This window comes from Anser anser, assembly GCF_964211835.1.
Source record: "Anser anser genome assembly, chromosome: 2".
Classification (NCBI taxonomy): Eukaryota; Metazoa; Chordata; class Aves; order Anseriformes; family Anatidae; genus Anser; species Anser anser.
In genome coordinates, this window is record NC_139721.1 from 54,869,533 (window position 1) to 54,887,684 (window position 18,152).

The following is an 18,152-nucleotide window of genomic DNA, read 5'->3' on the forward strand; positions in this document are numbered from 1 at the left end:
GCAGAACTGAAGGACAGATTAGTCTCCTTCTATCTAGTATCCCAAAACTGCAGCTACAGCTTCATTGGCAGCTGTCAAATTATAAGCTCCCTATTTTTGACAGGTGGAGATGATGGATGGAGGGAAAGTCCAACTGATTCAGCCTGAATGGGCCCTCTTCTTTCCCATCTCTAAAATTCCGAATTATTATTTTCTTTTCTTGTTTAAAGGAAGTAAAAAATGAAGAGATGAACTACTTTTAAAACTTTTTTTTTTTTTTTCCCAGAGATATGAATGATTTTACAGTGCCAGTCAAAAACTAGTAATGACTGCATGTTTTCTTTTTGATACCTGCTGAATTCACTGTGCATTTAAGAGTAGATACTAGATACTTGGTAGATACCCTAGATACTTAGGTTCCATACTGAGCACTGCATTGAAACCGAAAAAAAACAACTTCTTGGTATTCTTACCCACATGCCAACTCAACCTTCTTTAGGGAACGATATAGGAAATGTGTCAAAAAGAAATAGTATGTGGATATTTCATTTCATTTAATTTTTCTTACAGGTCTATTTCAACTACAGCATTTCAGGAACTTCCTCATGAAAGACTCCTTCAAAAGGAAATGTTAAGTCTGTTAAATTCAAAACTTTCCCCAGGAATACACATGAATTTATCATCAAGATAAGAGACTTTGAGCAACCCCAGAAAAATCTAGAGAATAAGATAAATGTGTTTATGAGGTGAGGGAGTGAAAGGCAAATGTCCTTGCTCTCTCTGATGCTGGCCAAACACCTGACATTTATGCTCCTTTATTCTGGTGAAATGCCAATAACTGCTAGGATATTGGTTTACAGGGCTATGCCTTTATGGAGTTTTGGCTTTCTTTTGCAAGTGCTTTACTCTCACAAATGTTTTGATACAGCTGATGGTTTCAACCATGTGTTGAGTCTTCCTACATGGTAAAAGTTCTGAGCATGTGTTTTGCAAATCCATGGAAATCACATGTATCTACTCTTCTGCTTTACCTCACCTAATGCATATTGCGTAGAACGAGAGGACACAGCTTGACCCGCCTTGTCATGTTAATTTTTCAAAATACAGAAGCATACATACCATCCCCAGATCCTTTTCGTCTTCGCTTCTCCTCTTTCTGAAAACTTTTCTTCTCTTTGCGCCTCTGTCGTAATGCAGTTTTAGGATCAGTGATCCAGGCCTGATAAACAAACTGGAAGGAACAAACTCATTTATTTCAAGGTTCTTCATGTTTTGAGAGTAAGCCACAGAATAAGCCATAAGCAGGCCTATATACTTTGAGTAAACGCATTCAGATCTGCAGGGATAAGTAAATATTTTGAATCCCAAATCAAACACCTCCCCTGCAGATCTTCTGAGTTTTCATGTGCTATTTTTGCTAGCATAAAACCAAATGCGAAAACACTTGTGGGTGAACCAAGTTTCATTAGAACCCACAAAAATTCATGCTCTGAACTTTGGGAATTAATACCCTGTTGTATATATGGGCTACTTCACCTGAGTCTTTCCATTCAATTATATATGTGTACATCTTGTACAGACAAGATGAAGAGTAACAGAAATTTTAAGAGAAAGTTTTGCAATCTACTAACTAAAGCATCAAAACTGTGGTAGTGTTTAGTAAAGGTATTTGTGTTTGTACATTTTTTATACTCTAGATGATTTTTTTCTTTTCACATTGGAACATGGGTGGATTTACTATTTGTGCATAGTCTCAAACCCAGCACTCAGGAATTCCTCAAATTTCATCCTAATTTTTACAATGGCTCTCTGTGGTGCTTCAGGTAAGTCACTTATGAACCCTTCTGCTACTATTTTTCCAGTTGTAAAACAGGGACGATGATACATGTATCAAGGGGATTTAATGAGGCCAAATCCTGCTCACAGTACTCACTCAGATCAACAGTCTGTTGACTTGCATGACTACATTAAGCATGAAATTGGTACAAAATATTATAAATACAATAACAGTGAAAAAAAAAAGTTAAAAGAAGTTACCAAGAAGTAACTTATTGAATGGCTCTGCTCAAGCTGTGAGGTAAGGCTAGAGAAAAAAGCAGCAACACTTTTATACCCATTTTTCCCATTTGAAACAAAATGTGAATAACACAGACTAACTCTTCCCCACAGCTATTTTGGATTTTTTTTTTTGTTCCTTTTATGGTTTTCATTCAATAGTGAAAATCATCTTTGATTGGCACTATCCTTTTTTTTCTATTTCTAATCAACACAGACTGGTAACAGACACAAGGAAACCCAGAGATACATGCGTAAGTCTGAAAATAAAGCACAGTGATAAACTAGCTCTATTAAGTCACAAGACAAACATGCACGTAAAGACAGAAGCACATGCATATCTCAGTGAAGCTGGAGCTGCCCCGTGCAGGACACAACAGTAAATTACTACTTGGTTTATTTATATTCTTAAAATTTGCAGACACAAATTGCTTTGGAACATTAAAAGCAATTTAAAAAAAAATGTCAATATGACTTTTACTGGATTTAAAAAGGAAAAAAACCTTTGTACTGTTTTGTTCATGTATGCAGTAATGGAGAGAAAATTATTTTGGTACTGTTGATTAGAATGTTCTCTTCAAATCTCTCAAGGTCTGTACATTTATTTTTATATGTACGATGTCCAAAACAAGCACCACGTGAAAAACTATGTAGGATCAGAGGTGATGTTTTCTCTTTCCTTTGTAATAGGCACTTGCCAGTGAAGGTAATTTGAAGGAATGGTGACACTTAAGCAAAACAGCAACACGTTACTTACTGAAAGTTAGAAACTGCCAATATCTACTATTGAAAAATTAGCTTAGAAGCTGTAAGCTAGCCACAGCCATAGTATGAATAAAGAATTCAGAGATAAAAGGCATACTTGGAAGAAAGCAGTGGATTAGAATGAAGAAAATACATTAATAAATGTATTACAACTACTTATGTTAAGCAGTGGATATTTTAAGAGCTAACTGGGTACATATATGTATATTACTTCCAATTTTTACCACTGGGCAAAGGTAGGAAATGCTACACATATCCAAGGAAGATGAGAAAATGTTGAAGATGTACAGATATTAAGATCGTGAAGACCAGAAATATAGTGAGATTAAAAAAAAGGGGGGGGAGGGGTGTTGTTGCAACAGAATGTATCTTCTAAAAATATTTTACCAGCTTTCTGAGATCAATTACAACATTGCCCATAAGATGCATGCAAGTCGATGTGACCATCTTGTACAGCAGTAACAGAAGAAATCAAGAATTTGTGTCTGCATTTTCTCTCTAGGGTTGTACTTAAGGCAAGACAGAGTGCTTTTCTTGGGGCTTGACCACTCCAAAAGTAAGAAATGTATTGCATTTACTAGGACTGAAGCTTTGGCTGTTGTTATTTTTCATATTATTCATATAAGAGGAAAAATGCAGACAAGGACAAAGGTATATGTTACACCAGGATCTATGGGATGGGTCACATACTGAGCACTCACAAAATGTCAAGTACCTTTGCTGCTTTGATTAAATATTGAAGAATAGTTTTGGGTAGTTTAATGATAGACTTTGGCAAGGCTAAAATGGCTGAAGCAAATTTTCCAATAGCTCTCTATAAAGAAGGACAAAGCAAGAGCAATTAGTAGAAAACAAGAAAATATTAATAGAAAGTATCTACTGCATGATTATACCTAGATTATTGAGTTTACATTCATTGGCTCCAATGTGGAAAAAAGATCATGTGTGATGTTCACAATAAAATTTCAGTGAGATCATTTTAAGTGCCTGCATTATCTAACAAACAAAATCTTTACGTTAACCCTTGAGGTGACTATTGCAGACAATTTACACTAAAAGAAATAATTAAAAAATAATAATTCTTCAGCAGGTTCTGCCACAAAACAAGTTCGCTTTTCTAGTATTTTTATTAAGACCACGTTCACATGTGATGGAAGGCATATGAAGCACGGTGACCTAATGACGAACAACCGTTTCATAAACAAATGTAATTTTCTGTTCCAGACAATTACTCTCCTACATGAAGCTACCCAACATCTTCACGTAGCACATATTGAAGAACTGGTCACTTATACAGAATATCTAGCTGCAGTTCTGAAATAAACACCAGATCTTCCAATCTCAGATTAATGGTTTCTGTACTGTGTTTTAAAAAATAAGACAACAACAACAACAGCAGCAGAACAACAGCAACAAAGAGCAAATGCATAACCAACCACATTAAGAGAAAGAATTGTATTAACTTCAGACCTCAATTTAGAACAGTTAAAATCTCAGTGCTTGGCATCAACACATCTTAACAAAATGTTGTCAACATTTTTCCTTAAAAACAGCAGAAACAAGAATGCGAACTCTTTGCTACAGCTGCATGAAAAGAAAGATGAGCTAGAAATTTATGAGCCACTTCTATGGATCAAGGTGAGTTAATGCCATATATACAAAAAAAAAAGTGTAAATGGTAGAAAATAAACCTTACATCATACTTCATCCAGATTTGGTTTTGCCTTTTTTTAGGTCAGGAAAAAATCTTTCCACATTATAACCACTCAGGCAGTTTAGTAAATTTAATTAATTACTAATGTAATTTCAGTATATAAAATAAAGGCACATCAAATCAATTAATTAAACAAAAACAATTATTCTTGTAATTCAGTAATATGGCCTGGGAAGCTTTGCTTGAACGCTATTGACATAAGAAATAGAGCAGCATGGAGGCAGTTATTTACTCTTGCTTGGGCTGGGCTTTCAGTAATGCATTGTTTATGGAGCAATGTGAGCTTTCATGGTTGGGAAGAGTCATCTGCAAAAATTTACCTGTTTGCTTAAGATTTTAGAGTTGAGGACCTAAAAACATTCTGCAGTATTTCTGAAAATTCTTCAACAACTAAAACTTAAATTTTATAAAGATTACAGCAATCCTACATGCATTAGTGTTTCACTAACTTGTTCACCCAAGTCCTTAATTTAAGCCAGTATGTCCCATACTTGGTACTACCTAACATCAAGCAAGCCACATACAGGAAACCAGTTAGGAAACTTCAGCTGCCTTTTTAACATTACAATATCCTCTTACTTCAACAGTCCATCACTTAAAATGCCAACATATTAATTAAAATAATCCTTTAAAAGAAAGGAGATAAAGTGATGATGATTTAAAAAAAAAAAAAAAAAAGCTTTTTTTAAAGTATGGTTTCTTTTCCATGAAAAGTTGCTTATTCTTGGGATAATTTCTTCCCAGAATGATAACATCTACTGAAAACCAGAAAACCATTGAAGCATTCTACAAGATTGCCAGAGGCAAGACAGCTTCCTCACTTGTCTATACTGCAATGGAGAAAATAAAGCTCAGATTCTGAAGCTTTTTGATTTTTGTTTTCCTTCAGCATAAGTGAATGAAGATATGATTTCAGTATAGTTCTTGTAGAAATTTGGCAATGCTTAAAACAGGCAAAATTGCATTTTAAATTGGCAAGAAATTTCATTTCCAATACTTTTCAGATGTACTTTAGATGTACTAGTTGCTTTAACATATAAGCCTGTGTTAAGAGAAGCCTATTTTTTTTTCAGTTGTCAATTACCAAGCAAATTACTACAAAGTACCTGAAATGCAGACTTTTTTCGAGGCTCTTCCTCTTCTTTTTTCTCCTCTTCCTCTTCCTCTTCACTATCCGTCTCAAACAAATAATAATTTCCACTTCTGACCACTAAGTGAAACAAAATTTTTTCTTATTTTTTTTTGAAAAGCTCTATTCTGAACTGCCTCAATATCTCTAAACAGCCAGACAGTGATTTATATGTTCATAATCAGGAGAGGTGAAAACAGAGAAGAAGCAAGAGATGACTAGGTCTCAGGCAACTTATCTGATGTTAGTCTGTGATACTTTTGGGCATGAATGAGAACTGTACAAGAACTAAGGAAACATCACCATGAGAAGAAAATGTAATGAAAAAGCTTGAAGTACATCAGGTTACTAGGTTAAAAATTTTAGAAAAAAATGGCAATTTAGTTTAAATGAATTGAGAAGTAATGGTTATCTGAAGGAGTTAAAAGAGCCCAGCAGGTAAATAAATGAATTTATACAAACAGTACCACTGGACAAAAAATACAGAACTGCTCTTTAAAATGCTCAGGCATCCTTCAAACTAGGGGATGAGATGGTATAAGTTAATGCTTTCTTCAAACTTTTAAGTTTTGATCAGGTAATGGAAAACCTTGGTTTGTTTAAAACAAATCACTTGGATTCTATTAATGTGATCAGAAATGAGTTTCAATTTTTTGCCCATGGATTCAGAAACAATCTGAAACCTTGATACAATAAAGATGCACAGTGAATAAGCTAGGCCTTATATCCTTGAACAGAAGCAAAGTTTTTATTTCTCAGATGGTAAAAGGCCTATATGAATAAACAAGGGAAAAAAAAAGAAAGAAAAAATAAGATAATGAGCAAGAGAAAAATCAAAATCACAGCATTACATTCAGCAGTGAACACTGGTAAATAATTTCTGCATTTAAGCTGAAATTTTTAAAAGAAGAGTTACTTAGATGAAATGTTACCCAATCTGGATACACATATTTATATAGAAAAGTGTATTTAACCCTCATTATACATTTCTGGAAAACTTACAATAGCTTTAATTCTATTCAATCATACCTTGAATTTTACACAGATCCTCTGTACATAGGTGGTCACACATAACTAGAGTAGAAACCTCAGGGTAAGCACACCGTGAAATTTGCCAGAACTCCATTAGGTCATAACTTCAGCATCTAAAATTCCCTCACAGAGAAAATCATGTGCCTAGTTATGACTTTGTAACATCATTGAAAGCCCTGCAGAGGGATAGAGTCCACTTCAGCAGTTCTAGTCGTTGAATGGAGGTTGAAAGAAAGTCTGGAAATTTCTTGGGTCAAGCAAATTAATTGCTTGGTAGAGGGCCTTCTAAGAAAGCCCATTTAAAATGCAATGAAGAGATAAATGTATTTTAAGAGGCAGTAGTCTGCAGTTCTGTTTCATAAAAAAGTGCCTCATAAGCAGCAAAGGAAATTGTCCACACAAAAGATCAGCAGGATAAAGTCTGGCATCTAGAGGAAACTACACCATGGTGCAGCTCCTTATAGTCTCAGAACCCAGCAGCCAGTCAGACTTGGAAGGCCTGAGCTGGCAGAAAACAACTCAAAAATGATCTCTCTCCAAAATTTTTACGTTAAAATATATCTAAGGGGACACCATAATGTAGCAATTACATCTCTTTTACAAATAAAGAGGGAGGTATGATTGAATAGCAATAATGCATTCTTGCACACATCAAAATGGAGTAAGAAGTGTGTCACCTACAGGGATTATTAAATAGACCAAATGTTACTAGTTAAATAATTCGTGGCTAGACTGGACTCAGCCACACTCTTCTCTCCCCCACCCTTCCTGATGCAAAATGAGACTTTCTCCTACTGAGAAAAGGGACTTGCAGGCTTTCCATGTGGGATGAGAGGGAGGAGACAGAAGGGCAGTCTTGCAGGAGAAGCCAGCATAACATCAGCACCTGCTTGAGCCCAGATGGAAAGAGCTCCCCAGGACAGCTGCAAACTCCATCTTTCCCACTGCATCAGACACAACTCTGTGATCCAGGAGAAGCTGGGGACCTCTAAGCATGTGGCCCTAACTCCTGCTGATCTTTGTGGGGCTCCATATCTAACCCACAAGCACAAAGGAACCATACCTCCCTGAAAGGGAGAGTATGAGTGTCAATGAGGAAACCCTCACAAATGTTTTCACCTTTTCTACTCAGACCCAAATTCATAACTGAGTTTTAATTCCTATGGATATAAAATGAGGTATCTTTCTGCAGAATAAATAAAACAAGTGGTATAAGAATAACAATGACAATCTAAATTAAACATCAGAACTGGGATAAAACTTTCAGCTTCAACAACCTTAACAGTATATATACAGTCACAGCCACAACCCCATTTACTGAGAAGAACAGCCACATGCTGCAGGGTTACAGCTCAATGTTTCAAAAGGATAGATGGGGAATGATAGATGGGGAATATCACCCTATCTCCAGTTTGTAAGCCTGCGAACACCTACTGTAAGTGCCAAGTTTCACTGACTAGGGAAAGTAAGCCACATGGCAGGCAATCACTGTATGCAGGATCAGGGTCTATGATGTTTCCCACAAGGTTTTGCATTATTGCAGTAGATAATTTCAAGAATGCTCACTGTTTAAATACTAAAACTTAAGTTGCCACCTGAGGACATCAAATAATGAGGGTGAAATAAGTAAAAGCCAAAGTCACTGTCCCTCTTTGAGCAGTTCTTCTCACTACAAAACCAGTGGTGAATAAACAGGAGACCATATCCCATTCCTTCAAAATCACTGTAGCTTGAAATTCGACAGTAAAAACTCACAAATTACAGTTTTGATCTGTTTTGTCATTATTGTTCTCAATGAAACTACAGGACAATAAGTTTGTTTTCACAAGACTTTTGAAAAGGGATAGGTCTCTCTAAAGTGGCAGTGTGCCCTTTAGAAAAATAAAAATAGAGACACAGTTTACTTGTGACTTGATAGAAATAAGCATTCGACATTCTGTTAAAATGCTATTGGCTATATATATGCTGGAGTTATAAACAAATACACATACATAAATGAAGGAGAATGTAGATATGTAACATTATTACTGGGAGTACTTCTTGTTAAACTAAATGACCAGGCACAATATAGATATTCATATTTAACTCTGGTCAGTGCTGTACACTTGAATATTTTTAAAATCTTCAGAAGTAAGTTATTAAATAGTTAAATATGTCTGTTTTCCATAAATAAAGATCCCATAGAAGGACATCAGATTTGAATCTGCAGTCTACTCAGTTTTATTCTGTTTCACCCAATCCTTAATGTAGGGAAGAACTCTACTGTATACCTGGACTGGCTGGACCGGGATAGAAACAAATTAGAATGTCATTATGCAACAATGATATGAGGAGCACTCACTATTAATTTCTCGTGAACAAGGCTGAACATATTTTTACTCTTAGATAAAGAGAAAATATAGAAATAACAAAACAACTGGCATCAACAGCACGTTAAAGTGTGATATTCAGCTGTGCACTGTGCAGCCTAGCCCTGGGAACAGTCTAGCTGCTTTACTGTGGTACTCATATTTCTATAGCTGTCGGTAGACTGACTGATGAACCGTAAAAAAGATATATGATGTGTGTATACGAAAAAGAAATTATGACTAATCTTAGAATACATTGGCAAACCTTTACCTTCACATGTTTAAATATATTGTGCTTTGCAGTAGAGGAAAGTTGAGACTTTTGAAGTCAAAATAGATTCTTTTTGGAACATGTTTTTTATCTGATTTGATACCTTTCTAAAAATGTCCAAAGTATCATAAGCTGTGCTTCCAACAAAAAGAAATTCAAAATACGGTTAAGTTAATTATCTGAAGATAGTAGTAGAAATCACTTGATAAAATAAACAAGACTTCTATCAAGTCACAATCATAAAATCAGGCATAAAACAAACAGGTCATGGGAATGCCTTCATTCTGGTCAAGGATATAAGGGTTAAATCCACATATTTGTAAGATGATTGAGAAAACCTACTGGAAGCATGATCAACCCAAGGCCGCCACCACAGCTTTTTTTTGCCCTTGGCTTTCTCTTTGTCTGCTTCTCCTAAAATAAAATATGTCCAAACATTAATTTTACAAAATGAGAAACATGTTTCTTACACTGATTAATCATTTTTCATTTCTCTCAACAGAGCTAAATTTCATGAGCATATCAGATGTTAGATCTACTGAATATAATCAATATAAAAAACATTTAGAAGCATGACCACCCAGCACAAATATTCTAGTTTATGCAACAGTTAGAAGAGCATTCTACTCTAAAACAGCTTAAAGTTAAGTTCTTTTTTTTTTTTTTTTTAAACATACAGTCACACTTCCCTGTAATATCAAGAAGAAAATATTTTCCCTCCTCATAAATCCCCCTACATTTCAGGCTCCATAATTTTATATCCAGTAAATGTTGATCCTAAGTCAGTGCTGGAAATGTGGCATTAAATAGGTTTCATTTATATGTTCCGTATTTTAAACAACGTTAAAAAATATACAAATATTTCAGTGACTGAAAAAGGCCTCACAGCATCCGAAAACCCTTGCTGGAAACATGTGATTTCTACCTATTTGTTACACCGTGGTTTATAAACAATATGTTTGTTCAAAACAAACCTCTGCTGCTATTTGGCTCTTTGCCAACAACTTGAAATCAGCCAAAAGTAATCTCAAGGCAAACTGTTTTCTCTAAGTCTTCTTGCAGTACAAAATCTCAGATTTTTTTTTCTTTTTTTGCCTGAATCAAGCTCCAAAATGTTACTGAGCAAACAACCTTGTTCCGTGATGACAGTTTTGAAGAACAATTTCTCAATTGGCCAACTACCAGATCTATGAGGTCTTTAGCGCTCAACTGCAATTATGGCACAACAATAGCTAACAGTACCTTCATCATCTTCTTCAGAAACCTTCCGAATCTCAGGCCCCTCTGAGGACTCCTGTGTCATGCTTAGCATCCTCTCTTTACCTTTTTTGTATTTTTGCTGCCTGGCCTTGATGCGATCCATTCTAGCAAAAGGAAGAAACTTATTATATTCTGGTCTTCACCCCTTTTGACCCCCCCTGAAAAACAGCTGTTAAACACATCAATACACACACACACTAACATTTCTATAGGAAATATCCATTCCATACTGTCACTAATCTTGCCTTTAAAAATAAAGAGTTAAATGGCTCTGAAGAGGCTGTCTGGACCAGTCATGAACCTGAAACTGGCCACTCCATCAGGACAGTGGCTGTTCCTGCACTACTTGTGCTATATCTTCACCTGGTTCACTTTAACTGGTTTAATTTTCATTTCAGATGCAGGAAAACCTTCAATTCTCCTTCTTGCAACCCTGTAAACAGTTAGCATGATCTAGCCTTTTAAGCCTTTAAAGTTTTTCACATTTTGACAGGCAACAGTAAAAAAAAACAAACAACAGTTACAAGTGATTTCAATACAACTACTGGACTAGAAGTGAAAGAAAGAGACAAAGAGAGAAAAAGACAGAGAGAGAGACGAGAGAGAGATGAGAGAGAGAGAGACAAGAGAGATGAGAGGGAGAGAGAGAGAGAAAGAGAGAGGGGAAAGAAGGGGGAGGAAGGGGGGAGAGAAAGAAAGAAAGAGAAGGAGAAAAAGAAAGAAGGAGAGAGGAGAGAAGAAGAGAAAGAAGGAGAGGAGGAAAGAAAGAAAGAGAGAGAGAGAGAAAGAAAGAAAGAAAGAAAGAGAAAGAAAGAAAGGAAAGAAGGAAAGAAGGAAAGAAGGAAAGAAGGAAAGAAGGAAAGAAGGAAAGAAGGAAAGAAGGAAAGAAAGAAAGAAAGAAAAAGAAAGAAAGAAAGAAAGAAAGAAAGAAAGAAAGAAAGAAAGAAAGAAAGAAAGAAAGAAAGAAAGAAAGAAAGAAAGAAGGAAGGAAGGAAGGAAGGAAGGAAGGAAGGAAGGAAGGAAGGAAGGAAGGAAGGAAGGAAGGAAGGAAGGAAGGAAGGAAGGAAGGAAGGAAGGAAGGAAGGAAAAAGAAGGAAAGAAAGAAAGATTACTTGTTTTTCATGTTTTCTCACATTGCATGCATTCATACCACACAAAATAGGATAACAAAAACCACAAAGTGAGCTGGACTCTACCAGAAAACAACATATAGCATGTAATATCATAAACCATCTCTTAAAGAGAAGACTATATGGTCACATTGCTATGATACTCAAGTGTGGAACACTTAAATGCTGATCCTGTTAACTTGTCATCATTAGATTTCTAAGATTTAGAAGAGCCTTCAGAATGAGCAGTGATGTTCACATCTCTCTTTATATAAAACATCTGTTTCCATTATAATTTCAGGCTCACTGAGGAGTAGATGCATCAATACATTTCAGAATGATTTTTTATGTCAACCTTGCAACCTTTGGTCCTAGAAATGTGATTCTGCTTTTAAATGAATGTTTAGGTTATGCAGTACGTGTCTTTCTGGAAAAGATGACTCTCAAACTGTGTGATACTGAACTACCTAAGACCTCTGAGTGCATAGAGCACCATTTCTGTAGTTGCAAAAACATACGTCAAAAACCTAATCAGCGTTTCTATAACACAAAATGCTAGATAAATGCCAAGAATCAGTGAAAAATATATACAAAATGTGTATGTGTGTATATATAAATACATACTGTCTTTTCAGTTGATCCATTGATTTTTTTTCTTCTTCAATTCTTGCCTTTACAGCCTTGACAATCGTAGCCTGGAAAAGCTCAGCACCCCTACAGCAGAAACAGGGACGGAAGAAAGGAAAGGAGAGCAAAGTGTAAATGTTTCCAAGTTTCCTGTATGCCAGCTAATCAGAGAACTGTGTTCCCTCTGTATAGTATTTAGTCAAACAAAGTCAATCCAAGGCTGGGAAGAAATAATCAACGAATACAGAATACTGATCTGCTTAGAGTTAATTATTTCAAGAGCTGGGTCAAACACTGTGATCCCTACTCAGCGTAAAAGTTCCTCTAGCCACTGATGGGAGATTTGAGTTTCCAATTCTGAATGTAGAACATGGATGGATTCAAGACTGAGTTAGAACTTCTTGCACAATTCCAGGATTTGGTCTTTATACTTATTTCAGCATTGTAATCATCTTGCACCTTTGCCACGGTCTCCAGGAAGCTGTGAGCAAAGGCCACCTCAGGACTTTTGCCTTTATCCAGGACCACTTCAACTTCACTTTCACCCTCTGAACATTACCTTGCTTTCAATCTGATGGCACAAATCCTTCAGCAGGTTTCTGGTGTGCCAAAAGAATGACTTATAACTCCATTTCATTAGAAATGTGCAGTTGACTCAATAATTTGGATATACAGACTGTGTGTGTCTAAGCCATTCTTCACTATTCACTCAGGAGCTCTCGGAGAGTCTCAAAAAAGACTCTCTCAGAGAAGTAGAATAGATTCAAATACATTTTTATTTTTTTGGAAATTCAGTAAGATCATCAGAAGTCTACTCCTAAATAATTTTTCACCACCTTTTCTGTGAGATTTTTGGTCTTTCCATGTAATATGCAAGATAACCACAGTAACTTTTTTTTTTTTTTTTTTCTCCAAAGGAATACAATCAAGACTGGCAATCATTTTTGTCCGGAAGTATGGTAAAGTACCACAAGGGATGACATGTTCTCCTTAGCAGCTTGATCACCCCTGAATTCATATAGACTGTTTAAAACTGAAACCAGAGCCTCGTCACTATTGTTTGAATCACAATTTAATTTTATTAGGGTAAGGACTTTATATTTCCAGTATTAACTTCAACTGAAAGACAGGCTCAGACTATACTGTCTGAATCCAAATATGACCGTCTTCGTAGTCCAAATAAATTCAAAGCTTGGATTTTAGCAAGGCATGCAGCCAGCTAAAAAAATTAATAACATCTCTGTTTATATGACCCTCCTTCCTGTAATGTCTCAGTACTTCCTGGTCATTAATACATTTATCTTTACAAAGCTTCTGACATAGGCCAGTATGTCTCCACTTTTGCTGCTGGAGAACTGAAAGCTAGGTAGGTTCAGCGTGACACCAAAAGACACAAAGTCGGAAGCAGAAACCAAACATGTTTCTTTCAACCCAGCCCACTGTCATTTAAAGTAGTCTGCTCTTTCCTTTTGGATAAAACTTTCCAATTTAGGAGGCATTTTGACACGCATGACTTTGCTTTGTGTTATATTCACTGAGAACATAAAATCATAGAATCATAGAACATCCGAGTTGGAAGGGACCCACAAGGATCATTGAGTCCAACTCGACAACACACACAACACACACACAAAAAGCTACAAAATGGCAGTATCCCACAGTCTTTGGCATTAGCACTGAAATTAATCCCAAAGCAAAAATCTGAGAAAGGCAATATAGGACTGAGGCATAGATCTTTAGGTAGCTCTGTTCACAGCAATGAATTTTGGTCAGTATGGGTATCTCAACACGTCTCCTTTTTAAATAAATCCCTGGAGAGGGAATAAGAGAAAGATAAAAAAAGACTGCTTTTAAGGACATGCAAGTCAAATTTGCCCTCAAACATGGATGGAAATTGATATGCATATGGTTTTTTTTTTTTTTTTTTGAGGGGGGTTAAAAATTGCCATAATACTTTTAATCCAATTGTAAACAAAGTAATTCCTTAGAAGTCTTACTGAAATCAGTAATAATTTCATTCCTGATCTGCCTTTTATTAAACAAACAAAGAATGGTTGTGCTAGTGATAGCTGTGAGTGGATGCTTGTGGAAATGTCTAACAGGCTCAGAGTAACAATTCTTGCCACACCAGGTTGGAGTTCAGTGATTGACACTTGGGGTCTTCATGAACCAGATGTCATAACTTTTCTGTATTTTTCCTGATGTGACATTTTTTGGAGATGCAATTCTTAAAGCCCATTGTGTCAGACTCTGATCTCAAAGTATTTTTTTTTCCAAGGCTTAGAAACTCTGGCATTTGCTCTCATACATACTGATGCTGAGACTGCTGCAACACACATCAACTTTCCCAGCTTTTAATTAAGGCTATGAGAGCAGCAGATGGTGTTTGGTAGGTTTAATTTCTATCAGATTCTCAATTAATTTGTTTTCTTGTGTGTGCTGTGTCAGAGTTGGATTTGCAATTATTATTTTAGCATGGATTGTTTAAATCAACGTTAACTAACAGGACTCTATTGGTAATACATATCATAAACAAACAAGTACAGTAGTAATGGGAGTAGTAATAATCTGTTTATTTTTTTAAACTTTATGTTACCTTGATGCTAGGATCTGAGAAGCTTTTATATCTGCAACCACGTGAAGGAAGTAGTAACTCATGAAGACTCTTCTTTGCAGCAGCAGGAAAGCAAAACATATACTGTCCCAGATGATTCCTGCTTCTCCACTAGGCAGTTTACAATCTACATTGCTGGTTGCTGGAAAAAGAAACCATCAGCATTAAGAACTGTTGAAATAAGTATCTTTTACAATGCTTAATCATTTAAATAATGCCTTTAAAATTACTTTAAATAAAGCCTTTAAATTGACCTGAATTGAGGAACTTTAATTTCATTTTTCTTGAGAAAACTGACATGCACTTCCAACTGAAGTATATTTTCTTGTACAGCTAATTGGAAAGCTTCCAACAATGTGATATCCCATGAAAACTGAGAATTCATCAGAATTGAAGAATTTTCAAGCAAACTCACCTGTTCTAATAAGCATTTTTTGGGGAAAAAAAAAAAAAGTTTGGGAAAGTAGTAGTTTTGGTTAACTTGAAATATTTGATTTCAGCACATTTTAGAATAAAATTTCTTTTTTTTTTTCATTTCAAAATAACTGTTTGTCTCTTTTTTCTATTAAGAACAATATCAACATGAAAAGGAAGTGTGTTATTTTTGTCAAAATAATTTTTTAATTGACTACTACCCCTTAATATTTTTCTTTTCCCTCTCCACATCTCAGTTCACAGGAATCCTTGATGTTTCTTTCCATTGCAGAAGAGAAAAAAATACTTGAAACCACAAAACTGCTTCCTTTGGGACAGGAGGAGAAAGACAGAGAGGAAATCCCATTCCTCCTGCCTCTAAATTTTGGCGTTGGCTATTTCTTCCTTTCCTTCTTTCTTTATTCTCTAAAGACAGTTCTCTTGGGAATACTCAAAAATTAAAACTGGGTTTTGTGGAGCTAGACTATAAACTAAATGGCCTATACTGCCCTACAGAATGGAGAGGACTCAAGGGAGAGACTCTGACTCAAAGCTGGCTTTACAATCAAGCAAGCCAGCCTACCAGACCTTGAAGTTTGAGCTCCAACTGTTTCTAAGCGTGCTGTGCCCATCCCCTGGGGAGTCAGAAAGCCGTGTCTAAGTTTCTGATTCTGCTCCAAAAGTTTTGGATAATACAAGAACCACTGGGCACCATTTAACTTGTGAATTTGATACTTGGTATTTCCTTTACCTCTATTGCCCACTTATCTATTAGGATCAGACGCGAGGATTTTTGAAACACGAATTCAGAACTCTGCTGCAGCTTCACTGAAATGAAACAGTAGTTCGGTTTTAAATTCCACCAAGAAAAAAAAAAAAAGTATTTTAAAATTGTCAGCACAGGGTGCCAGGACAAAGTGGAGCCAAATTTATAGCTCACTGAGAGGTGAAGAGTCTTGTTCCTAATACTTCCTTCCTCCCTCCCTTCTATTGCCTCCATCCACTCATGCGACCACTCCCACACTGTTATCACTACCAACTTGAGAATAATCATAAAAAATTGCCTGCAAAAAAAAATATAACTTTTATGCTGGCTTAGCCTCTTGCAATTTCAGTGAGTTGAAGTGGTTCTGAGGAGCTGAACACAAGACCTGCTGCACAGCAAGGAGTGGGAGTTTACAACTAAGAAAAGGTGCCCTCTCTGTGCAGTGGTGGTGAGCTAGTAACTGACCTCACTTTGTATGGCGAAACCATAAACCCAAGTATCACATGAACTTCAGATACCAAGAAACTGTGTTAAACTCCCATATCACCAAATTGTACATTTACAGCAAACACAGTTTGTGTGTATGTGAGTGGGGGTGTTAATAGTTCTCTGTGTATCTCCCTTGTTTCTACGAAATATTTTCAATACCTTGTCTTGCTAGTCCATATATGACTAAGCTCTATTAACTGAACTCATGTAAGCTATTTGCACAAGGTATTATGTATTATGTCAAGAGAGGGCACATTTTAAATATGGTACGAGATTTTGAAGGTGATACTTAATTTTTAGGAAATTACAAAGAAAAACAAGCTATACTTACGGATACGGTAGCCTTTAACTGTACAAGCCAGGCTAAATGCCTGAATCAACCAGCAACTATTCTTAACTAATGACTCAATGTAGCCACATGCTCCTATCTGGAAAGTAAAAGAACAGTTTCATATAACAAGACATAGCAGAAATAAAGATAAGAAAAGTATTGCATCTCCTTACGTTACTTGAGAATATTGTTACTGCCATTGGCTGAATTACATCTCATTAGTAAAACAGATTAGATGTAAGAGTGTCTTTAGCAGTAACACACATCACATAGCAAGAATTAGTTCTTTTGATTATCCATGAGATAGCAGGTATATAGGTTTTGCTTGTGTTTTTGCAGAGAAAGTGATATGTCTGGCATGTGATGCAGTGTGACGGCTAAGCAACTTTTATAAATCACTGAGTTAAACTTGCAAACATACACGGACAAGCTTAACTTAACACACACATGGCCCCACTGAATTCCCAAGCATAAAATGAAGCACATATGTGAGCATTTAGAACGTTTGCAAATTCAAACCACTCATAAATCAATTTTATTTCAGTACAGTGACTTATATAAATGTAAAAAGAAAAATGTCTGCTCTTTTCAGTCCAGCACTTAAATATTCAAAGCTAAAAGGCAATTGCCAGGAATAAATCTAAATTTATCTTTCATAAAATTTTAAGTACTGCCTTGTCTCAATCACCTATTAATGCCACTGCAAGAATTTGTTCTAAACAGTTAATTAATGTAAGAAAACCTTTAATACTTTGCAGAACTGTTTAACATTCTATTACAAAATGTGTCTGTTTTCCCCTGAAGCTCACAATAGTTCTAAAGGAAAACAGAATGCAGCTTGTAATTTTGTAGTCACACAACAACTCCATCTAGTACTAGGCTTGAAAATTCTAGTTTAAAATAAAAGGTTTAGTTGAATGTGCACTATTTATTGACGGTGTAACTGATCTTACACTTCTAACGCATTTCTCACCCCACTGAAATTTTCACAAGACTTCTAAGGAACAACTTAACAAGGCAAAGTAATCAGAGTCTGATCCTTTGAAAATTGCTTGTGAGCTTTCTCAGAGCCAGACTGAAACGAGTATTCACATTTTTCTACAATGTATATGCATTAGCGTTCTCTGGATATGCACTTGCAGTTTCTGCTTTAAAATGGAGCCTGCTTTGCACTAGCAAAAGGCTGTGGTCCTGAAAAGGACTTCTAATGACCATTCAGTGCACTGTGCACACTTCCAATGAAGCCACA

The 18,152-nt window shown here is 36.0% G+C and overlaps 1 protein-coding gene across 11 annotated transcripts in view; it reads right to left on the bottom strand.

The window, feature by feature from the left end:
* The window catches only part of PIEZO2 (piezo type mechanosensitive ion channel component 2), a 320,203-nt gene that overhangs the window by 39,434 nt on the left and 262,617 nt on the right, over positions 1-18,152 (bottom strand). For all 11 annotated transcript variants that reach the window (XM_083826665.1, XM_083826663.1, XM_083826662.1 and 8 more), the window contains 7 exons: positions 16,904-17,000; positions 14,886-15,045; positions 12,287-12,376; positions 10,536-10,657; positions 9,636-9,707; positions 5,620-5,723; positions 1,099-1,210 (listed from right to left, as the gene is read on the bottom strand). In XM_083826665.1, coding sequence (XP_083682791.1) covers positions 1,099-1,210; positions 5,620-5,723; positions 9,636-9,707; positions 10,536-10,657; positions 12,287-12,376; positions 14,886-15,045; positions 16,904-17,000 — 757 coding nt within the window. The remainder of the gene's footprint in view (positions 1-1,098; positions 1,211-5,619; positions 5,724-9,635; positions 9,708-10,535; positions 10,658-12,286; positions 12,377-14,885; positions 15,046-16,903; positions 17,001-18,152) is intronic.